General features: G+C 37.9%; 1 protein-coding gene across 9 annotated transcripts in view; it reads left to right on the top strand.

The window, feature by feature from the left end:
• Nucleotides 1-25,178, top strand: part of LOC5565368 (metallo-beta-lactamase domain-containing protein 1) — a 361,006-nt gene that overhangs the window by 74,624 nt on the left and 261,204 nt on the right. For all 9 annotated transcript variants that reach the window (XM_021845324.1, XM_021845323.1, XM_021845329.1 and 6 more), the window contains exon 3: nucleotides 12,608-12,772. In XM_021845324.1, the coding sequence (XP_021701016.1) occupies nucleotides 12,608-12,772 (165 nt within the window). The remainder of the gene's footprint in view (nucleotides 1-12,607; nucleotides 12,773-25,178) is intronic.

Below are 25,178 nucleotides of genomic sequence, written 5' to 3'. Positions count from 1 at the left end.
ATTTGACATTTGTTCCAATGTTTTAACATTGGATATTCTCTGTAACACATTGGTACTATACCAGGGAGGAAACTTCAGAATCATGTTCAAAATTTTATTTTGAATTCTCTGCAGAGCTTTCTTCCTGGTATTACAACAGCTAGTCCATATTGGTACAGCATACAACATGGCTGGACTGAAAATTTGTTTGAATATCAAAAGCTTGTTCTTAAGACAAAGTTTCGATTTTCTATTAATAAGGGGATAGAGACATTTTACATATTTGTTACATTTGCCTTGAATGCCCTCAATGTGATTTTTGAAAGTTAAATTCTTATCTAGCCCTAGATACTTAACTTCATCTGACCAATTTATTGGAACCCCTCTCATCGTGACAACATGTTTACGTGAACGTTTCAAATAAAGAGCTTTTGGTTTATGTGGGAATATTATTAGTTGAGTTTTGAAAGCATTAGGAGAAATCTTCCATTTTTGCAAGTATGAAGAAAAAATATCCAAACTTTTTTGCAATCGACTACAGATGACACGCAGACTTCGTCTTTTGGCGGACAGGCCTGTGTCATCCGCAAACAAGGATTTTTGACATCCCTGAGGTAACTCAGGTAAGTCATATGTGAAAATATTGTATAATATTGGTTCCAAAATGCTGGCTTGGGGAACACCAGCTCTTACAGGAAGTCTTTCAGATCTGGAGTTCTGATAATTAACCTGAAGTGTACGATTTGACAGATAACTTTGAATTAATCTAATAACGTGTGTTGGAAAATTATTTTTTTTTTCAATTTTACGATAAAACCTTCAAGCCAAACACTGTCGAATGCTTTTTCTATGTCTAGAAGAGCAAGACCAGTAGAATAGTCTTCAGATTTGTTGGAACGGATCAAATTTGTCACACGTAAAAGTTGATGAGTGGTCGAATGTCCATGGTGGAATCCGAACTGTTCATTGGCAAATATTGAATTTTCGTTGATGTGGACCATCATTCTGTTCAAAATGACCTTTTCAAAAAGTTCACTGATGGAGGAAACCAAACTGATTGGACGATAGCTAGAAGCTTCTGCTGGATTTTTGTCTGGTTTTAAAATTGGAACAACCTTAGCATTTTTCCATTTGCCAGGAAAATATACTAAGTGCTAAGGAAAAAAATTGCTGAAGTGATTTCTTCAGTATTTTTTTTAGGGCTTACATTAAATCTGCCTCCATGATTTTCCCCAGAGATTGATTTTATAATTTCCCCAGAAATTCCTCAAGAATTTAGTTTCAAGGATTTATCACGCATTACTCCAGGGATCACATCACGATTTTTTTCAGAAATTTATCCAGGGATTCATGGATACCTAAACAAATTCTTTCAGGGCTCATTTTCTGTGATTCCACCAAAAATCCCTCTAGAAATTCCTGAAGAGATTTCTCAAGGAATCCATCCCAAGAAAACGCTACAGGGATTGCTTCAAAAATTCCACCAGGAATTCCTTACATCAAAACCTATCAATGATTCTTCTAGTGATATCCCTAGGAATATCCTCCAGAAAATTCCTCCAGAAAAACCTTCAGCGATTGATTCAGGGATTCCTCCATCATTTTTTCTAGAAATTCCTTCAAAAAATCCCAGAGAAATGCCTGTAGAGATTTAGTCCAGAAATTTCTCCATGGATTCACCAAGGATTCATCCAGGAGTTCTACCAATAACTGCTCCAAGGATTACATCACGAAGCTCTCAGTAATTTCACAAGAAATACTGCTAAAGAAGTCACCAAAACTTCGAGCACGGGATTTCGCCAGGAATTCCTTTAGGGATTCTGCTTGTACTCCGGGGTTCGTTCTAGGGAATTCTCAATATATTCTTGTTTAAATTGCTTCAGTGTTTCCTTCAAAGATTTTTCCTGGTATTCCTGTAGGAACTTTACGACGCATTCGTGAATAAATCCAGTTATCATGTCTAAAGAAATTTCTGATGAAATCTCCAGAGGAACTTTTAAGAGAATCCCTATATAAGCACCTGATGAAATCCCTGGAGGAATTTCGGATTAAAATCCAGATGAAACTCCTGATAAAATTCTTAGAAAAACCCCTTATGACATCCCTAGAAGAAATTCTGATGAAATTCCTTTAGAAACTGATGTAATCTCTGGAAGAGTTCCTGATAGAATTCCCTGGACGAATCTCTGAAGGAACTCCTGATGGCAACCCTAGAGAAACTTCTAATGGAATTGCTAGAGTAATTCCTGATGAAATCCTCAGCGGATTGTCTGAAAGAAATTCTGATGACATACCAAGAGAAATTTTACATGTAATCCCTAGAAAAACTTCTGATGAAATTCCCAGAAGAACTCTTGAAAGAATCCCTAGAAGAACTCCTGTAGGAATCCATAGAGGAATTTCCGATGGAACCCCTAGAGGAAGCAACTCCTGATGGAATCCTCCATAAAATTCGTAATTCATGATTCGTGAAATTCTTGGACGAATTCGTGTTTAAATCCTTAGTATAACTCATGAACCTTAGAGGAACTCCTGATGGAATCCCTGGAGGAACTTTTGATGGAATTCCTGGTTCAATCTCTAAAGAAATTCCTCGTTGAATCCTTACAAAAACTTCTAATGGAAACTTTTGATGCTCTCCTGATAGAATCCCTGGAAGAGCTTTAAAAAGAATCCCTGGAGGAACTCCTGATGGAATTACCTCCCTGATAAAATTAATCTCTGAAGAAATTCCAGGTGAAATGTCTGAAGGAACTTCTGATAAAATCTCTAGATCAACTTTTAAGAGAATCTCTATATAAGCTCCTGATGAAATCCCTGGAGGAATTCGTGATAAAATTCCTGATGGAACTTCTGATAGAATTCTTAAAAAACTCCCGGAGTCTCTGAAGGAACTCCTGATGGAAAACCTGGAGAAACTTCTGATGGAATTGCTAGAATAATTCCTGATGTAATCCCTTAAGGAGTTTCTGAAGGAACTCCTCATATAATCCCTAGAAGAACTCCTGATGTAATCTCCAGAATAACTCTTGACTGTATCTCTATAAGAACTTCCGTAGGAATCTATAGAGGAATTTCCTTTGGAATCCCTAGAGGAACTCCTGATGGAATCCTTTAAAAATCATGATGTTATCTATAGAAGTACTCCTGATGGAATTCCCGGACGAACTCGTGTTAAAATCCTTAGTTTAACTACTGATCGCTAGAAGAACTTCTGATGGAATCCCTGGAGGAACTTTTGATGGTTGGAGCTCTGAAGAAATTCCTTGTGGAATCCTCACAATAACCTCTAATGGAAACTTTTGAAGCAATCCTGATGGGAAACCGCTAGTGAAATATATAGAAACAACTTAAGAGCCCACATTTACTAGGTCACCATGGCGTCAACACTGCGTAAATTCACGCATTTTGACATTGCACCCACCTGCATCGGCAGTTCATGGGACACCAAAGCTTCAATTTGACATACTGACGTCGGTGTTCGTGCAACATCTCTACAGATAGCTCGTCAAATAGTTGGCTTATTCACATTCACCGTAAAAAACATCAGCTTTTTTGTGGTTTGAAATCAAAGTTTTTGAAATTTTGTGTGTTTCTGTTGAAACACAACCCAATAAATTTATAGTCATAGCTGCCTAATAACTTAGACAGCAAGTTCATCTGAACTCGAATTGATCTGCAAAAATTGACTCGCAACAAGTTCAAGTTTTTTTTTGGAGACTCTGATGCCGGGATATGGCGGGATCTATTGAAAGAAGTAAAAAAAAGTTCTCTGAATAGGTTAATGACTGTTTCTTTCGTTCGCAAACAATTGGCGCCAGCGGCAAAAAGTACAGGCAACAACCTTTCGAACATTCAGTTTCTCTCACTGGCCGTCGAGCGACGACACTGATATTTGTATTCCACTCATTGATCGTGCTACGCTGGATTCTCAAATTTCTCAAACCTCCAACACAAGCGCATGGAAGTAATCGAGAACTGTCAAAACGTATGAAAAATAATAAAAAAACGTAAATTACTTACATTTAAGTAACAGGATCAACCCAGTAAACACACGATCGTATATCATAGAATAACAAATGTGGAGGCGATATACGTACATTTTGCACGCAGTCTAATGGCGCATGTACGTATAGCGGCTTCACATTTGTACTCTTATACGCTATCGTATACGAGTTTGTGTTTACTGGGAAAAAAGTAGTGATTAGAAATCAAGCCCAATATGAATACATAATTTTCTGTGTTCAGTTCATCTTCCATGGTGTTTTCTTTGCTTCAGGATTACGTTTTTACTACCACTGAAAAAGAGCCATCTATTACCTTTTCAGTTTTGAATATCGCCCTATTGAGAAACAAGAATTTTGAAAATAAAATAATAAATTTGACCCTGGCTCTAAGCTTTTTTGGAAATTATCGACATTTTTGAAAAAGCCTCAAAAACTAATTCCGGTATTGAGAAGCAAAAAGGAATACCACTTAAATAATGACTAAAAAAATTCATCTCTTTTGCTTCGCTATGTGAAAGCGCGCAAAATTTTAATTGAACACTACTTAAAGTGACGTAGATGTTAACACTCCTATTAAGCAAGTTAGGAGTCGTGAGTTCGATTCTCACCGAGAAGACGTGTAAGTTTTTCACAAATTTCACTTCAATTTGTCAATTTAATCCAATTGTAAAGTATTTGTGATGTCTAGATTTTCCGTAGCTGTTATACTCAAACGAGTTGCCACTGTACAGGGTACTGTAGAGGGTTACAACAAAACGAACAAAACGACGCTGGCATTTTTAAAAGCATAACTCTAACGCCATCGGTGAGACAAACCAAACTGCAAAAACGGAGAAAATTGGGCATCCTGTGAAGGAAATCGATTGCCACCCAAATGGCTTCTCATATTACGCCTTTTCCTACTGTGCATTACTTTGTCGGTTGGTGGTACCCGTTGTTGTAAGTATCAGAGCTTACGGCTCAGCCGGGGAGGGAAACGGTGTGTCAGTCGGTTGGTCGGGGATTGCTTTTTTCGCACTTTATCGTCTCCATTCTCATCTGGATTCTCACTCCGTTTCGACTATGCGTTGCACAGTGGTTGTATTTGTTCCATGAAGCGGTCATAAATCATTTTATACAATATTTTATGAAAAACACCATCAGATATTGACAAACTTAGGATTTTTAGGTAACTGAGGTAAGTCAGATGTTAAAATATTATATAATAATGGTTCCAAAATGCTGCCATGAAAATAATTGAAAATTCAGCCGATAGCATTGAGAATAGTTTCATGGAATATTTGGAATGTGGGATGGTACACAAATTATGTCACGCTAAATTTCAACTTTTTCGACCCCCCCCCCCCCTTTGTCACACTTTTTGTATGAGTCCTACGAAAATTTTGTAAGGCTCGTCACGCTTGGCTCGACCCCCTCCCCCCATTGGAGCGTGACGTAATTTGTGCATGACCCCTGTAACAGGGACATGATCAGAATAAAAATCAGCATGAGTAACCAGTTGGCTACGAAGGTAACTAGAGTCGGTTAAGATCAAATCTATTGTAGAATGGAGGAAAATCAAGAAATTTTCTGAAGAGCACTCTTCAAATAAAATCCTGTCGTTGGAATTGCTCTGTGCATTTTACCACGAGCGATGGTTGGCATTCGAGCCACTAATGACAACCAATTATGACTTCTTGCAATTTTATTTTTGCAAGTCAGTTTTATGCACATTATCTAGCTGCCCAGTGCATGAAGTTGGCAAATAGGCAGCTTTTAAAATATATATACCATGCTGTGTTGTAACAAAAACAGTTTCTAAAAATTTTGGTTTCAAATAACAAAAAAAGTTGATGTTTTATACGCCTATGAATGATGAGAGGAGCTTCAGCACATGCTCCATCCAAGCGATAATTTCAATAAACTTGTAACATGGGATCTTTTTTGAGTTTGGATCCAGGTTTCAAATAATTTGAATAATGACTGCTATATGTTTGTCATTAGCTGTTTGTAAATTAAACAGCTCGTCCTCTTCACTTACTTTACAATTTGTTTCTTTTTTGATTTTTGGCATATGGCCTGTAACACTGTGCGTTGCGACGCTGAACGCTTTTCCACTTGAGTCTCGGAGTTTTTTTTGTGTTATCTCCCGAATTGTGTCCTCGTAGAGTTTCAGATAATGGGGAAATCCGAACACCCACATCGCGAACAAAGGTATTATGGAAGGCGGCATGGATGGATGCTCTGAAAAGGATATGGAGCACACAAAGACAATCGAATTAGTTGGTATCCGCCACACAACCAGGAAGCGGACGAGGAAGTCGCTGTCAGAAGTTGCTGTTCTTTTTATGATTTATAAAGCTGCTAGATAATGATATTGATACGCATGAGACTGATCTTGACATCTGGACCCTTAAGAAATGTTTTTCGCCGTCAGTTTTTCTGGCGTCGGTGCCATCATGATTGGTTTGTTGGGTTTTCCCACACATGAACTTATATGTTTTGAGTTGGATATCCGCAGCGACGGGAGAAAACTCTTACTAGAAATTTATGGTTTTAGTTGTATCTAAGTCGTAATGTGGATGATCTAAGATAAAAGGAAAGACGTTAGTTTGGAAGGACAAAAGGTCTAGAGTGAAACGCATAAAAATATACTTTCATGCTCCAAAACTTTAGAACCTTCCTAACCCGCCTCTTCGTAAAGATATTAAGTGTGTGTTTTCATCATCTCTATCTTCTTTACAATATTACGATTCAACTAAGATGTAATCTTAAATTGTTTTCAACCGTTTTATTCTGAAAATTTCAACGAAGGTGAAGAAGGATCATTAGAAAGAGGTTAGTGTAATTTAGGAGTATCACTGAATTGCGTCAAAAATAGTATATTTTTTTAATAGGAGTTCTCCAATAATCACGTAGCAATCTTTTTTCTGATTTTCTGATTTTCTGATTCGTGATCTTTTGTCCCCACAAAAAAAAATCTAAATTTGTATGGACCGTAGTCTAGTAGTAAATACAAAAATAAAAATGTAGTGCGTGTCTAATCGTCCGTTGATATTATTCTCTGAGTATTCGCGTTGGCAGCTAGTGAAAATCATCGTATTATATGTTTAAATATTGTTTAAAACGGTTGTGGAAATGGAACAAACAGCTATTCTGGGACCCCGAAATGTTTATGTAACTCTTAGCTAAAACACATTGTGTGTGTGTTTATAATGTTCTGGTTTAACAATTCTCTAAAAATGTGACGAGTTCACTTCTAGATAGAGGGTCTTATTTCCCGGACTCGAAAAAATCCAGGGATCCCGGGATAAAAAAGAAATGCTTTAGAAACGACTATAGAACTATTAGAGCGGGTTTTGAAGCAATGTTTAGTTTTATAGAGCAGTTTCAAAATAACCAAACCTGTATTAGATAGATAAGTTGAATTATAATAAAATAAAAAAAAACAATGTTATCTTAGATTTCATTCATCAATATTTCACCTTACTACAGTCAAAGTAAATGGGTATTTATTATAGTTCATTTAAAACGAAAATCAATCGTGATGAATAGGATTTTTTTTATCTCTATTAACGAGATTTTGTGCCTTACGAAGAAAATCGTTATTATAACTTCAAATGCCATAAGTGAGTATCATGGGGATGGGATTCGATCCCAGGTCCTCGGTGTGAGAGGGGAGTGTTCTAACACCTACATCTGTTCCTGGTTCTAATACCTACACCTGGTCCCCCATGCATAAGATATAGATATAGATGATACCAATCACTCTTAAATTTTGCCAAAAAATCTGCAACTTATTTACATTGTTGTATCATATGGAATCTGTATGCTATTAAATTATTGGCATGACAGCTACAGGCCGGGAAAATTAAAACGACTACGGGACGATAAAATGGCATCGATAAAATATTATATGATGAAAAATTCACCTACCAAAGCTTTTGTTGACAAATTTCGCGTTGAGTATCATACAGGCGTAGCTGCAGTGATCGATTTCTCTTCGTTGATTCTCTCTTTTGATTTTTATACGAAGTTCAATCGATTTTGGTAACTTTTTACGATACAACTTGATGAAGGACAATCGACTGAATCGAAAATAGCAATCGAAAACAGTCGCCCGGCTAAGAGATTGACTAATCACAAAATCGATGAAGAAAAATCGATCATTGCAGTTACACCCTTATAATACTGAATGCGAGAAATGGAACAAAGCGTAAATAAACCTGCTATATTTTATTGAAAATTTTAAGTTCAGCATAAGTGGTCTTGAACCTCAATAAAACCGCTTATTGAGTAAGCTAAATGTAATAATTAAAATGCATTCTTGCATCAAAAACATGCCACTTGTTTTATGTCATTATTTGAAAATAATACAATAATATTTTCTGGTTTAACATACAATTTCGGGAAATCCCGGGATTTTCGAAAATAACCCGGAATTAGGGATATTTTAGATCCCGGGATTTCTCGGGATTTTTGTCCCGGGATTCCCGGGACAAGACCCTCTACTTCTAGATGCTGCATGTTGCTGAACCAGAGGAGGCAATTGATAGAGTTGTTCAATTTTTCCACATCTTTCACCTCAATTTTGAATGCTTATTACAAATGTCAATGGAGCTTGTTTAGAAAATAAATGAAACTACCATCGATAAGTGCACAAAATGAGTTATTTAAACTTGATTTGAATGAAACACTTTCAGAATCTTTGAATAAACTAGATAAATTCGAAGCAAATGTGTCCGGAGTTTGAATCGACTCTAAAATGCTGTCCGGATTTCGAAGCAAGAATCACCATTGAATCTATCTTCTACCGTCTATATAAATAAAAATGGAATGGTGTTTGTATGTCACGAAATAGCTTAAAAACGGTTCAACGGATTTCCACAATTCTTTCACTGGTGCAATTGGCCAGGGTTCCGACGTGTTCGTGCGTAGGAATAGTTTGAGAAAGTCGTAGGAATAGTCTTAAAAACAGAATAAAACTAATGTTGATTTTGTATTGGATATTGCATGTCAATTTTCAACAGCCTACTTGATGATAAGACGAAGTTTGCCGGAACCACTAGTTTTTAATTTTTTAGTGATTTTTGCCTCATATAATGTCATTTTATGTTATTTATAGAAAATTATAATCTACAAACGTTTTGGAAATAGAATACGGCTCGCGTATGTATGTAACTCACCAGCGCCTCCTAGTGACAGCCTGGTGAATTGAGCAGACATGTCACCTATAGTCCATGATTCAATAAGCAAATTTTCTGCAGTTATCATTCTTTCAAGTCTTTAGTATATTGAGATAAAGAACGTTATAACTAATATATGAGCTCCATATTTTTTGTAAGCTAGCATCATCATGCGGTTCAATTCCCTACTATCTAAAGTGTAGTATAGTGGTCTTTTCCCTGTTGCAAATATTCACCGGAAAAAGTTATTGTCTATTTCACAAAATAATTAGAGAACGATTCAACGGTTAGTGCTAACAAGAACTCGAAGAACTTTACAGAAAATTTATAAAATCAGGGGTAGGAAACTGACAGTTTATAGAAAACTTTTTCTTAGATATTAGCATAAAACTGTTATGACATAAAATGGGTAAATATTTATCTACAAGTTTGTTCAGCAAAATTGTAATAAGTATGTTGCAGGTTCCCTGTATGGCATCAATCTCTTGCCAACTGTTCAAGTTTTTCTGGAAATATTGATTATTCCCCTAAGGTCAAACTTTGGCCGCACCTTCCTCTATATTTTTAAAGTAAAAAAAAAAAATAATTACTTTTTTCCAAAACCGTAAAAAAAAAACTTTGAAATTTCGCGAAGTAATCGCGATTTTAATTTGGAATCAATATGATTTCAAGGCACAGTTCAGGAAAACACCGCTAGCGCATGACGGCTCACCATAGTAGCATGTCCGAAAGAACTTGAAACTATTGAGAACCACAGCTACAGATCCAAGGCCCTGATAAAGGTGGATGGTTGTGATGACTTTAACCGTTATCATCATCTAAAGAACAAACGGACAATTGGTCTTTTCACAAGATGTTTCAAATCAGCTGATTTGTAAGCTTTTTGACAGTTCTTCTTCGGAAATGACAGACCCGTTTATGCACCACTCTTCAGCAGATGTAAACAAATGCATACACCGAGCTGTCACATGAAAAGGCCTATGCTATATCGTGTCAGCACCGGGGAGGAGCCGCTCTAGCACGATGTAGGTTGCGCAACCCTGGTTAGGTGGCCTATCGAAGACTCTTCACCAACCAAGAAAGGCAAAAGTAGAGCAAACGGATTGATTTTACGGCAACAAGAATGTCGCCAGAAGTCGTATGCTTGTGGCTGGTACCCGACAGAACAAAGAGAGCGGTACAGAGCAGCGAGAGCCGAAGAAAAGCGAATCCACTGTAGAAAGAAAAGGCAGCACAAAGAAAGTTTGGTAGCTGAAGCTCAAGAAAGCATGAACCGAAATTATATGCGGAGATTCTATGCAACGGTCAATGGTGCGCGGCACAATACCGTAGCAGTGCCCGCGATGTGCAATGATCGAGAAGGGAATTTGCTGAACGATACAACGGCGGTGGCTGCCAGATGGAAGGAGCACTTTCAGCAATTGTTGAACGGTGAAAATGGAAATGTAGCGCGGAACAGGATGAACATTGATGATGATGATCAGATTCTACCCCATTACCCCGAATGCCATTTCGCAGAATGCCACCACCCCGAATTCCATTACCCCCAATGTACCATCACCCCGAATGCTTTTTCCCCGAATTTACAATTATCTTCACATGATGATATTAATGACATTTCCCCATGATATTGGAATTCGGGGTAATGTCATTCGGGGTGATGGATCATTCGGGGTTTTTGGAATTCGGGGTAATGGCGTTCGGGTTAATGGCATTCGGGGTAATGGGGTAGAATCCTGGGAAGGTCAAGATCCCGGTCAAGCACGGAAGAGAGCAGCTTTATCAGTTGATCCACCGAGAACTTCTGAAGGTATGGATGGACGAAGAATTGCCTAGCGGCTGGTTGGATGGCCCATACGCCCAATCTACAAGAAAGAGCACAGACTGGAGTTACAGAGGAATTACCCTGCTGAATTTGGTTTTCAAAGTTCTGTCGCGCATCCTGTTTACAGACTGAGACCGCTCGAGGAGTCCTTCGTCGGCGAATACCAAGCTGGTTTTCGTGAAAACCGTTCGACAATGGACCAGATGTTTACCTTGCGAATGAGCCTAGATAAATTCCGGGAGTATACCTTACACAAACACCATCTTTTTATTGATTTCAAAGCGGCGTACGACTCAATGAAAAAAAAAAAAAATGAGCTGTGGCAGGTAATGTCTGAACACGGTTTTCGGACGAAACTTATTAGGCTGATACGTGCTACGCTGGATGGTTCGAAATCATGTGTTCGGATCGCAGACGAGGTGTCAACCTCGTTCGTGACGTTAGACGGATTGAAAGACTAATCATCAATTGAAATTGTCAACCCACCAAAGAGACGCATAAGGAAACTGGGCATATTAAATTTTCATACATATCTATTAAAAATGCTTATTAAAATGAGCCCCGAAAATGAGAACTTTTGAACAGCGAAAATTGAAACATTTCGTGTGCATTTCCCATACAAAGCAGAGTGTCCGGAATTTGAAGCTGTCTATAATATGAATCAAAACGATAGTTGCCAACAAAATATTTCGAAAGAATAGCTGACATATGAAAGAAGGGAAAATTCATGATGAACATTTTACCGACGAATTTTACACGCCATCGATTACCAGTTTACATTAGAGACGCAAACATGATTGTTCAATCCTGTATAACAGTATGATAATCATTTTTGCAAGCAAAACAAGATACTGCATTGTATCTCATACTATTCGGGGTAATGGCTCATTCGGGGTAGTGGCGTTCGGGGTAATGACACAGCGGCGCAATTTTCGTTTCGTGTTTTGACACTAGTCAGCGGTGAGTGGAAACAATTTTCTAAACATATTCCAGAATTATAGGGGATCAATGAGCATTAGATGATGTTAATCTTTCAAGAAGGGATTGTCATAATTTCTGATTCATTGAGGCGCAATTTTCATCCGATGACTTTTGAGCATTTTAATAATTCCCGACTCTTAGAGGCACAATACGTGGGAGTTTTACCTACTCATAGGGGTATACTGCTCAATACAGATGAGATCCTACTGTCCTGCTGCGCAATTTTCATCAATATATCAATTGTTTTTAGAAAATTCTGCAAAAACATTTTTTTGGCTCTGGGGAGCTAATTACTTAGTGAGTAACTTGGAGTCATCACCATGACACCTCTGATTATAATAAATCACCAAAATATAATGTTAAAATTCATATACATATTTTAAAATTTATTGATTACATTTATCATAAATGGGTTACATGATCAAATAAAATCAATTTTGTTTTAATTATGTGGTTTAAGTGTTCGGTACTGTGGGAACTCCCCTTCAAAAATTACTCTTACATCCTTTTGCTTCTAACACCCTCAATTAAAAAACATTTGCATTTCTTTCGTATAACAGTAAAACATAAAATTTCTATTCACAATCAACTTTTAACCACAAACTAAGTGCCATATTTCCTAACTTTTCTTATTCTCTATTTCCCCGCAGAGCTGCAGAAAAATCGCTTAACACCGGACGACATCCATTGGGTAGTGAGCACACATGGACACTCCGACCATCTGGGGAATAATAATCTGTTCCTAAAGGCCAAGCACATTGTCGGAACGAATATCTCCCAGCGGAATCGTTACTTCATCCATGATTTCACAAGTGGTGAGTATTGTTCAATTTGTTCCTGCTCTTTGCCGTATTTAAGTGTGATGGAAATATGATTTGGATAACATGTGTTTACCGCTGCCATCAACTGAGGAAGAGATTGGACCTGATTGGTGAGCTGGTAGAATGGAAACGATACCTTTCAGGAAAGAAATGGATTCCATCCAGTCGAGCATTACTGTTGATATCATCCTGATGGTGCTGGGAAAATTGAACAGGAAAACGTTCCTACGGAATGAAGCTCAATTTCTTTTGATTGACAGATGAATGTTTGTGGTTAGAATCATGTTCATCTCAATGACATGGATCGTTTTTCCGAAGAAGTGATGGGGAATTGGTTTCCAGTGAAGGAAGTGCTGTTTTGTCTAAAATTGTGAACGTGACTCAGATTCGGAAGTTATCGATCGAAATTTTGATGCTAGTCGTGCCAAAAATGTAACTTGATAAAAAAAAAGTACGAAATTGAAAATGTTAATGATTGGAATCGAAAATGTCGATTACTCATAAATTTGCGTAATATGTGCTTGAATCACCATTCCTCTGTTCTATCACATGGTAATGCGAACTGCAGGTCAGATGAAACTGTAAATAATTGATGTGCTTACAAGTGAAATCCATTTCCCACTCCATCGGTTTCTCATATCCAACAATTGCGGAATCTCAATTCCGTTCCCAGCATCCCGGCCCGCCTGTCAACATTTCAATCTGTAGACTTCATTTCTAACAAATATTACCGAACAGATGCCGAGGGTATTGTTGCCACTTAGGTCTCGTCATTCGGTGTTTCTCGGAAATCGGGGAGGACGCCCAAGCGGGACCGCAGCCAGGCAGCAAAATTTATTTGCCAAAATAAATAGAAAATTGGCACGAGCCTGAGGCAATCGAGACGAATCCGAAAACCGAAAAAAAAAAATAGATTTCCCATTTTCCCCTCGGTCGGAACATTGCACAAATTCTCACGGTATCAAATTTCAGCATAGCTATCGTTTCTTACCGCATTCCACTGGAAGGTAATGCTTCAAATTCTTTGGAATTATGATTCACCTGACCGATACCCATTTGCAGTAGGAAACATTCCAATCCCAAGTGAGATGATGATCATGGATGAATTTTATTGGACTGTTGATTTACTGCTGTAAATTTAATATTTTTTGGCATAAATTTATTACAGTTTTTTACTTGCAATCCCAACGCAGTCCCTACTTACTTGAAAACATTTGAATTGATATATTTTGTTGCGTTACCAAGTTGAATAGTTGTTAGATGAGTAATTTACGCTGAAACGCTGAAACCATCAGTACATATCATTAGAATTTAAAGCTTTTGCCAGTGTTCGATACAATAGAGCTGGTGTACTAATTAAGCTGCAATATGTGAACAGTATGGATAAAAATCAGATGTTACCCGAGTTTCTAAAACGTAAGCATGGCTTGTTGATACCACGGTGGTAAAGATGGGTAACTTATTGGTGAAATTATGAAAAAAAAAATCACTTGTTCGGTTGAGATTTGAACCCAGGACTCTTGTATGCTAAACGAGATTGACAGTTACGCCTCCAAAAGGGCGTAATTCATAATTTCGACTGATATTAACTACGAATTTGACGCCCTGCGAAACAGATGACCTTAATAGTTTTATGTAGTGCTAAAATGACTGAAAGCTTCTTTAAATTGATTTTCAAAATCGTTGTTATTGTACCAATTACGGCAATGGCCATCCTGACTATCGTTATCAAAGTATACCAATTACGGACTGTCGATTATTTGTAGCTACCACGAAAAAAGCTCAAATGCCATCCGGAGCGATCGATAATCCAATGCCGATAAGTAGTTCTTGAATTATTGCGATAAATGTCATCGTCACCTTATGCTTTGGATCTTAGAGAGAATATGAAGTCTATTTATACGAGAGATACCGTTGTTACCGTTCCATTTATAAAAAAATCATAAATTATAGTACACTAAGGTTTAGGATACGTGTAAAAAATTCCACGCAAAAAAAAAAACCGTGTCAACTCTGGCATCCATGTAAAAAGAACCGTGTTAATTCTGCTATCCGTGTGTATAAGAATAAAAGCCGTGTGAAAAAAAAAAACGTGTAAAAAAAAACTTTAATGTATATTATTTTTTTAGTTTTAATGTACATAAAAAAAAAAAACAAATTTAATTCAGAAGTTTTGGGTTAACCTATCCCACGAAAGAGCACCCTAATGACAAAATATAAAAATACGGGTCCAAAATTTTTCAAAGAGGCGTGACTGGAACAATCTTCCAACAACAAAAAATTGAACGTTGACCGCCTATGGGACGTGCCAGCACATTTGTTCCAAGTATGAAGAAAAAATATCCAAACTTTTTTTGCAATCGACTACAGATGACACGCAGGCTCCGTCCTTTGGCGGAGAGGCCTGTGTCATCCGCAAACAAAGATTTTTGACATCCCTGAGGTAACTCAGGTAAGTCAGATGTGAAAATATTGAATAATATTGGTCCCAAAATACTGCCTTGAGGAACACAGCTCTTACAGGAAGTCTTGCAGATCTGGAGTTCTGATAATTAACCTGAAGTGTACGATTTGACAGATAACTTTGAATTATTCTAACAATGTATGTTGGAAAATTAAAGTTTTTCAATTTTTTTCATGCCTAACACTGTTGAATGCTTTTTCTATGTCTAGAAGAGCAAGACCAGTAGAGTAGCCTTCAGTTTTGTTGGAACGGATCAAATTTGTTACACGTAAAAGTTGATGAGTGGTCGAATATCCATGGCGGAATCCGAACTGTTCATTGGCAAAAATTGAATTTTCGTTGATGTGGGCCACCATTCTGTTCAAAATAACCTTTTCAAAAAGTTTACTGATGGAGGAAAGCAAACTGATTGGACGATAGCTAGAAGCTTCTGCTGGATTTTTGTCTGGTTTTAAAATTGGAATAACCTTAGCATTTTTCCATTTGTCAGAAAAGTATGCTAATTGAAAACATTTGTTGAATATATCAACTAAAAATGATAAGCTACTTTCTGGAAGTTTCTTGATAAGGATGTAAAAAATTCCATCATCGCCAGGAGTTTTCATATTTTTGATTTTTTTAATAATAGTTCTCACTTCTTCCAAATCAGTCTCCCAGGCATTTTCGAAAACGTTCTCTTGATTGAGAATATTTTCGAAATCCTGAGTAACTTGATTTTCAATTGGACTAGTAAGTCCTAGATTAAAATTGTGCGCACTTTCAAACTGCATAGCCAGTTTTTGAGCTTTTTCGCAATTAGTTAGTAATAATTTGTTTTCCTCTTTCAAAGCCGGTATTGGCTTCTGAGGTTTTTTAAAGATTTTAGATAATTTCCAAAAGGACTTAGAGCCAGGGTCCAATTGAGAAATTTTATTTTCAAAATTTTTGTTTCTTAAATCTGCAAAACGTTTCTTGATTTCTTTCTGCAAATCCTGCCATATAATTTTCATAGCAGGATCGCGAGTGCGTTGAAATTGCCTTCTCTTCACGTTTTTAAGACGGATCAAGAGTTTAAGATCATCGTCTATAATCACGGATTCAAATTTTACTTCACATTTTGGAATTGCAATGCTTCTGGCTTCAACAATGGAATTTGTTAAAGTTTCAAGAGCATTGTCAATATCAAGTTTAGTTTCTAAAGAAATGTTAACATCAAGATTAGAGTCAACATAAGTTTCATATATATTCCAGTCGGCTCGAAAATAATTGAAAGTGGAGCTGATAGGATTGAGAATCGCTTCATGGGATATTTGAAATGTAACAGGCACATGATCAGAATCAAAATCAGCATGAGTAACTAATTGGCTACAAAGATGACTAGAGTCGGTTAAGACCAAGTCAATTGTAGATGGATTTCTAGAAGAGGAAAAACATGTAGGGCTATCAGGGTATTGAATTGAGAAATATCCTGAAGAGCACTCATCAAATAAAATTCTGCCGTTGGAATTACTTTGAGAATTATTCCATGATCGATGTTTGGCATTAAAAACTAAAAAAAAATTGCCTTATTGCGAGTCAATTTTCGCAAGTCAGTTTGGAGCAAATTAACTTGCTGTCCAGATTATCATGATATGTTGTTTTCCTTTAACTTTCTTCCATTCCTAGCGTACATTTGTCAAACTGACCAGAGAATATTTTAATTAATCCACCTTAAAGTTTTTTTTACATTTCCTCTGGTATAAGAAATATAAAAAATAGTAATGTGAATTTCAAACTAAATTTTTGGAGGTTTATGTAAGCTGTATAGCAAAAGAGAAAAATATACAAATTCTCCAACTGAAGGCATATTATTGTACGTTTTTTGAGTATACCAATTGTTCTAGGCAGATGATACAAATATACTCACAAGAAGAACAAAACATTTCACTTGGTTAAACAAAAGTAAATTTAATCTTGTGAGCTTCCCGGGAAAGCTGTTCTCGTCCATGATTTTCCATAGCTATACGCGGTCGACACTATCGTATGCCGCCTTGAAATCGATGAACAAATGGTGCGTAGGGACCTGGTCCTCACGGCATTTCTGAAGGATTTGCCGCACGGAAAAGATCTGGTCCGTTGTCGAGCGGCTGACGATGAAACCTGCTTGATAACTTCCCACGAACTCGTTAGCTATTGGTGATAGACGACGGAAGAGAATCTGGGATAGCACTTTGTAGGCGGCGTTTGAAATGTCGATTGCACGATAATTTTCACACTCCAGTTTGTCGCCCTTACGCCTTGCTTCCACTCCTCCGGTAGTTGTTCCGTTTCCCAGATTCTGACTATCAGCCGATGCAGACAAGCGGCCAACCTGTCCGGGCCCATCTTGATGAGTTCGGCTCCGATACCATCCTTGCCAGCGGCCTTGTTGTTCTTGAGCTGTTGAATGGCATCCTTAACTTACCCCATCGTGGGAGCTGGTTGGTTTCCGCTGTGCTGACGTAGCCATCGCCTTCGTTGTCCTGACCTTCTGTGCCTGTGTTCTTTGCGCCATTCAGGTGTTCATCGTAGTGCTGCTTCCACCTTTCGATCACCTCGCGTCCGTCCGTCAAGATGCTCCCATCCTTATCCCGGCACATCTCAGCTCGCGGCATGAAGCCTTTGCGGGATGTGTTGAGCTTCTGATAGAACTTCCGCGTTTCTTGAGAACGGTACAGCAACTCCATCTCTTGGTATTCCACTTCTTCCATGCGGCGCTTTTGGTCCCGGAATAGGCGGGTTTGCTGTTTTTGCTTCAGTCTGTATCGTTCCATGTTTTGCCGCGTACCATGCTGCAGCATTGCAGCCCACGCTGCATTCTTCTCCTCTAAAACCTCCTGGCACTCCTCATCGAACCAATCGTTTCTTGAGCTCCGTTCCACATATCCGACAATGCTTTCGGCAGCGTCGTTAATGGCTGCTTTGACTGTCCTCCAGCAGTCCTCATGAGGGGCCCTATCGAGCTCGCCCTCATCCGGCAACGCTGCCTCAAGGTGCTGCGTGTACGCATTGCACAGTGGTTTAGGAATCAGTTTTACGCGGAAAGATGCATTTTGAGCTTTAGAATGGAACATTAGACAAAAACTGTCTTCTACAAAGTTGTTTGTATTAGTAAAGCCCTTTGTTTGATGTTATTGAAAATTAGGGTGGACCACATTTTCATAGAAATTGTGCAACTAACTTTCTTATTTGTAGAAATTTTATTATACATGCTTCAGCAAAGTTGTAGACCATTCAATTTCAAGCAACTTTGCCAAAAAAATAACACATCTGCAATTTTTTGATATAATATACAATTTTATTTTGTCTTTTGAATGCCATCAAAAGATATTTTTTATGTTTGCCCCAATCAGAGATATTTCAATCAAAGTAGGCATGTTTTTGAGAGAAAAACAACAATAACTCCTAAACGAAAGGAGATAATGAGTTTCTTCACATACGAAATTACGCAATTTTCAAAGCTCTAAAAGTGTTTCTTAGACTACTTTGATGAGAAATTTGAATTGAAAACTCTAGAGCCAGAAAACAAGTTTTGTTCGGACCACCCTATGTCACCGTAGGAAAAAAGCTCTAAATCGGTCAATTGAAGAGATACAAAAAAACTTTTTTGGCAAAGTTGCTTGAAATTGAATGATCTACGACTTTGCTGAAGCATGTATAATATAATTTCTACAATTAAGAAAGATAGTTACACAATTTCTATGAAAATGTGGTCCACCCTAATTTTCAATAAAACCAAACAAAGGGCTCAACTAATACAAACAACTTTGTACAAGACCGTTTGTCTAATGTTTCATTCTAAAGCTCCAAATGCATCTTTCCGCGTAAAACTGATTCCTGGACCATAGTGCATTGGCGACATCCGGTTGTTTCAGCCGCTCGAGATTGTACCGGGGCGGGCGTCGGTACCGTACTTCATTGATGACGGATAGTTTTGGGCACAGTTTCACCATCACCAGGTAGTGGTCGGAGTCAATGTTAGCGCCACGATAGGTTCTGACGTCGGTTATGTCGGAGAAGTGCCGTCCATCGATCAAAACGTGGTCGATTTGCGATTCTGTCTGCTGAGGTGATCTCCAGGTGTACCGATACGCGAGGCTGTACTGGAAATAGGTGCTACGAATGGCCATATTCTTGGAGGCAAAAACTATCAGTCGTAGACCGTTCTCGTTCGTCAGCCGGTGGGCGCTGAACTTTCCAATTGTCGGTCTGAACTCCTCCTCCTGGCCAACCAGAGCGTTCAAATCTCCTATGATGATCTTGACGTCGTGGCTTGGGCAGCGGTCGTACTCGCGTTCGAGCTGCGCGTAAAATGCGTCCTTGTCATCATCAGTGTTTCCGGAGGCTATGCACGTTGATTATGATGAAGTTAAAGAATCGGCCTTTGATTCTTAACTTTGAGCAACAACATACCGATGTGCTGCCCTTCTACGTCTTGTCCCATGTGTAGTAGTTATGTGAGATGTAAACTCTATGGACCGCGGGACAACTATGCGTAGAACGTATTCACCAATTCATAACGTCAAAAATAATCAATTTCGAAACCCACCCATCCCCTCGTAACATTTTTTGTATGAATGTCTTACAAATTTTGTATGAGCCGTAATATGACGAGGACACCAACCCACCCCGTTATGAAATTTGTGAATGGGTACTTAAATATAATTATCACGGTCTATACCTTTGTATGTAAAACAAGATAATATCTGCAAAAAATGATGTTCGGATAAATTTCAGATTTGTACACCCTGATACTGGCTATGCTTCATGCTAAACTTTACTAATTTTCGTGGGATTTCGTTTCGTTGGATAACTTAACTATAGCTTATCAATTCTTTGGTAGTGCTTCGGTACAATTTGCATATTTTATCTATCCACCACGGGTTGCAAATTGAAGCGAATGCCGGCAAAACTTCCTAATCAATGTTTATCCCTTCGATTGCTCTATAAAATATGGAGCCCGGTATCTTAGCACAGACAGCTTGAAGTTGTTTCAAACAGATTACCGCTCAATCCACTATCATTACTAACTTCCTTACTTGCGCGCACACTACATCGAAGAAATCGCAAGAAGAAACTACTCGAAAATCTGCACAGTTTTCTTGAAAGGCGAACATCGCTGCTTCGAGGGAAAAAATCGATAATTTTAATTTTGTTCGTGATTTTCATTATCCTGCTCTTCGCTTTAATTCTGCCTCCGCTTTCTTTTGATGCGACGCGGTGCCGCACAGTGGTTCTGATTTAATACATAATGACCAAAGTTGCGCGTTCCTATTATTTTACAAATCTTGATCATGGTTTTGGGTGGCGTCACCATTTTTTGGTTTTCGTAGAACAAAGTTATTGTTTTTTATTGGCTCTCAGCTTAAAAAAAAAACAATTGGAAAAACTCAGACAACAGAATTCACAAACCATGGATTTCTTAGAATTAAATGAGCATTTTAGCCAAATATGACTGCTAAGAGGGTGTTTATTGGTTTGTTACGATATGTAAGAACTGCTCTTTTATTAATCTTTACTAAATCTACGTAAACTTAGGTTGCCGACCAGAATAAATAATGCTGAAAACAGCTTATTCAGCTAAAATGCTGTTTATACCACTAACTCCAGCTGAATAAGCTGTTATTCAATTACCGTAAAACGATAATGCGGGTAACTTTGATAATGCGTTACCCATCACATACTAAACGAAATATCATAATTTCTGTAAATCGGTCAAACATGACTCTTCATGTAGGAGCTGTTTTCATTTGAGTCGAGAACATTTGAGGCTTTATATACGAATATTAAAAACTGGTACGATTTTAGCCTTTTCGAAACGCTTATAAACAATCTGTTCTATTTGATGTAGTCTTGAATAATTGGTCACTTATCTTTGACAGCCCAGTTATCATAGAACTTGAATATGGTCTCAAATCTCTTAACGAAAAGCATTTTCACAAGTCCCATTTTTGTAATCTAACTCAGAAATTTCCATTTAACCTTCCAATCGTCGCTTGGTTTGCCACCGTCAGAAGCACCATGCTGTTGTTGTGAACGAAAGGCGAGGTGTTTTCACTAGTGGTGTACAAAATACAACAGCGCGACGACTGAAGTGTTAACGATAACCGCCTAGAGGTATGCAATGCCCTATAAATGTTACGAAATTCATTCAATTTTGTTCGATTTATGCTCCATTATAAAATGGAGTATAAAAGCATAAATATTTATGTTTTTTTTTTTCGAAAAAAAAAACTTTCAAAGTTACCCCGGGGTGTTTTGTGTAAGCTCTCCACTATCTGAATTTATAGAGGCATGGTTAACTTTGTTTCTCAAGTTTGAAAATTGTTTTTTTTTACCAGCTTTTAAGAAAACTGGACCTCTGTGTGCAACAGCTTAAGCAACCGTTGTTCACCTTCTGCATGGTTGGAGGTGGACCCGTGCTTGCTGAATTTGCCCCTTATGTCCAAGATACTACTGCAAAACGAATTGCCTGAAAACACATCATTCTCGTTGGTGCTGCACATCCCTCCGCTTCCCCCAAATAGGATACCCGTTTTGCAGTGGTTATTAGTAGTACACAAAGCACTGGATGTCGTTTTACGTATTGTAGAAGCTTGTTCGAGAGAATAGGAAAAAAAGCAAAGTCAAACGATTTTCTGTGCTCAGGTCCGCCATCAGGAGAAGGTGACAATGAGTCTCGAAGGATGCGGAGAACACAGAAATGGACAACGCGACCACGGCTAATTAGTTTGGCAAAAGTTGTTGGGGAGTTTTTCCTAGCTAACGGCGGACGGGGATGGAGGATTACCCGCTAGAGAGTCATTTTTTATAAATTTGATAACGAGTAGCGGCATATCGTTGGCGAATTTCCCGAAGGAGTTTATTGAGCTGTGAGCGTCTGGAAATTTGCCGAAAACTTTTGCTGATACGGATGGTTGCCTATGGAAAGGTAAATTAATTATTTATCGCGGCTGTCAGAAGTGTATTTTGAGCGATAAAGTTCGAACGTTGATAAAATATTAGATTCAAATCAATGGATTACGGTTTGTACTTGGGTTACACACTTAGATTAAGTTACTGGGGTCGGTAAAATTTTACTGGGTTTTGGAACTACCGAAAAAGTCAGTAAAATGAAAACTGTCGCCACGCGTAATTGAAAAGCAAATTTCACCATGTTTTATTTTTTATCGATATATCATATAAAAGGAAAGCTCTCGGTAAAATTTCAGTGAAAAATCTCCGTTTTTCGATTTCTGATTTTTTTTTTTAGTTTACTTACTTTTTCGGTAGTTCCAAAACCCAGTTATTTTTTCGAACAGATTGAGTGTGTAAGTAAGTTCCTCATGCTTGTCACACGATATCATACAATACACGAATAAAAAAAGGTTAATTGGCAAAGATAAGACAGTTCACAGGCACAGGCATAGATTTTCTGAAGGAGATCCTCCAGTATCTTACTAAGAAGGACATCATGAACTTTGCCTAAAATTTTCAAGAAATTCTTCCACATTTTTCCTGATTTTTTTTATTATTTTCTTAAGGAAATTCCATTAAGACTATATTTTCGGGCTTCCCAGAGAACAGCTACAATTATTATTCCTAGAATTTGTCATAGAATGCTTCTAAGCATTATTTTTGAAATTTTTCTATAATTTACGCCAGCAACAATTTAAAATTTTCCTGCGAATCTTGAAGAAATCTAATTAGTAGTTTTATGAGCATTTAAACCAGCAATTTTCAAGAGCCTCTCTTAAAAAACCTCCTTGAATTTCTCCATGAAATTTTAACTAACTTTACAAATTGTTTTCATAATTTCACCGAAACCCTGGTGCACCTCAGGAGCCTTTGCATGATATTTTTCATTGATTTTTCATTCCTAAAGAAAACGTTTCAGGAATGTTTCAAAGATTAGACTAAAACTCCTTCTTACCACTCTTACTCGAGCTGCTCCTAGAGTTCGCGCTGTTTTTTGAGATATTACCCCAGAGATTTTTTAAGAATTGCCAAAAAAGATTCCTTCGCAATGTTTAACTATTTTTAATGATATTTACACTAGTTTCTTCAAAATTCTTTCAAATATCTTTTCTTATATCTCACGATATTTACAACCAATGATGTATCAAGGATTTTAACTATTTTTTGAACTTTTATGGTATTCTTCATTTAATCCGATCATAACTTTTTTTTTTGTAGCGTATTTGGAAACTTATTCTGAGAAAATTTCTCCTTGGACGAATACTTCAAATATCCTTGAATCATTTCCTGGGTGAACTTATAGACGAATCCCTGAAATCTTAAAAAAAACCTGTGTAATAAGGCAAAAAACAGGTAAAACACTGGTTTTAGAATTCCTGAATAAATATCTATGGAAATTCTTGGGAAAATCCCTGGAGAGTATTTGAAATATCTTTTGGGAAATTACTGGAGGGAATCATGGAAGAAGCAGCCAAAAAACGTGAAAACTATCGTTCTTAAAGTAGTTTCTGAACACCTGGCAGAATATTTGTGGAATGTGGTTTTGATTAAATCTCTGGTGGGATCTCCATACAATAGATCTTCCTTTTCAATGAAGCTCTTCTTCCTGAAACTTGGAAAATTCTCTTTCAGAAGCTTGAAAGCTTCTTTGAAGAATCTTGTAAGCTTCTTCTAGAAGCTTGGAAGCGTCTTTTCTAAAAGCTTGGAAAATTCTTTCCCAGAAGCTTGAATGCTTCTTCTTTCAAAAATTTGGAAGTTTTTCTTACAGAAATTTTAAAGTTTCTCCTCCATAATCTTGGAAGCATCTCTGCCAGATGCTGGGAAGCTTCTCTCTTAGAAACTTATCAGCATTATCCATCTTATCCATCTTCCAGAAGCTTGGAAGTTTCTTTCCAGATGCTTGGAAGTGTCTTTTTCAGAAGCTTGAAAGCTTCTACCCCAAAAGCTTTGAGGCTTCTCTCCCAGAAGTTCGGAGATTTATCTCTCAGAAGCTTGGAAACTTCTCTCCCAGAAGCTTCCAAGCTTATCTCTCAAAAGTTTGGAAGTTTCTCACTCAGAAGCTTTGAGACTAATCTTCTAGAAGCTTGGATACTTCTCGCTCAGAAGCTTGGAAGCTTCATTCCCAGAAGCTTGGAAGCTTCTCTCTCAGAAGCATGAAAACTTCTCTCCCAGAAGCATGAAAGCTTCTTTTCCACAAGCTTGGAATCTTCTCTCCCAGAAACTTGGAAGCTTCCCTTCCAGAAGCATGGAAGCTTATCTCACAGAAGCATGAAAGCTTCTCACCCAGAAGCTTGGAAGTTTATCTCCAAGAAGCTTGGAAGCTTTTCTCCTAGAAGGTTGGAAGCTTATCGCCTAGAAGATTGGAAGCTTCTTTTTTTAGAAGCTTGGGAGCTCATCTCCCTGAAGCATGGAATCTTTTCTTCCATAAGCTTATCTCCCAGAAGCTTGGAAGCTTATTTCCAATAAGCTTGGAAACTTCTCTCCCAAAAGCTTGGGAGCTTCTCTACCAGAAGCTTAGAAGCTTCTCTTCCAGAAGTTTAGAAGCAGGTCTCCCAGAAGCTTTTCTCCAGAAGCTTGGAAGCCTCTCAACTAGCAGCTTGAAAGCTTCTCCCCAGGTGCTTGGAAGCTTCTCATTTATAAGCTTGAGGTTTCTCTCCCAGAAGCATAGAATCTTTTCTACCAGAAACTTAGAAGCTTCTCCCTCATAAGCTTGGTAGCTTCTCTCCCAGAAGCCTGAAAGCTACTCTCCTAGGGGCTTGGTAGCTTCAATCTCAGAAGCTTGGAAGCTTCTCTCTCAGAAGCATGGAAGTTTATCTCTCAGTAGCTTGGAAGCTTCCCTCTCAGAAGCTTGAAAACTTCTCTTTCAGAAGCTTGAAAGCTTCTTTCTCAGAAGCTTGGAAACTTGTCTCTCAGAATCTTGGAAGCTTATCTCTCAGAAACATGGAAGCTTTTCCCTCAGAATCTTGAAAGCTTCTCTTTTAG

The sequence above is a fragment of the Aedes aegypti genome, chromosome 2 (assembly GCF_002204515.2).
Source record: "Aedes aegypti strain LVP_AGWG chromosome 2, AaegL5.0 Primary Assembly, whole genome shotgun sequence".
NCBI classification, from domain to species: domain Eukaryota; kingdom Metazoa; phylum Arthropoda; class Insecta; order Diptera; family Culicidae; genus Aedes; species Aedes aegypti.
Note: the sequence above shows the minus strand (reverse complement) of the source record. Positions and strands in the feature narration are given on the sequence as shown.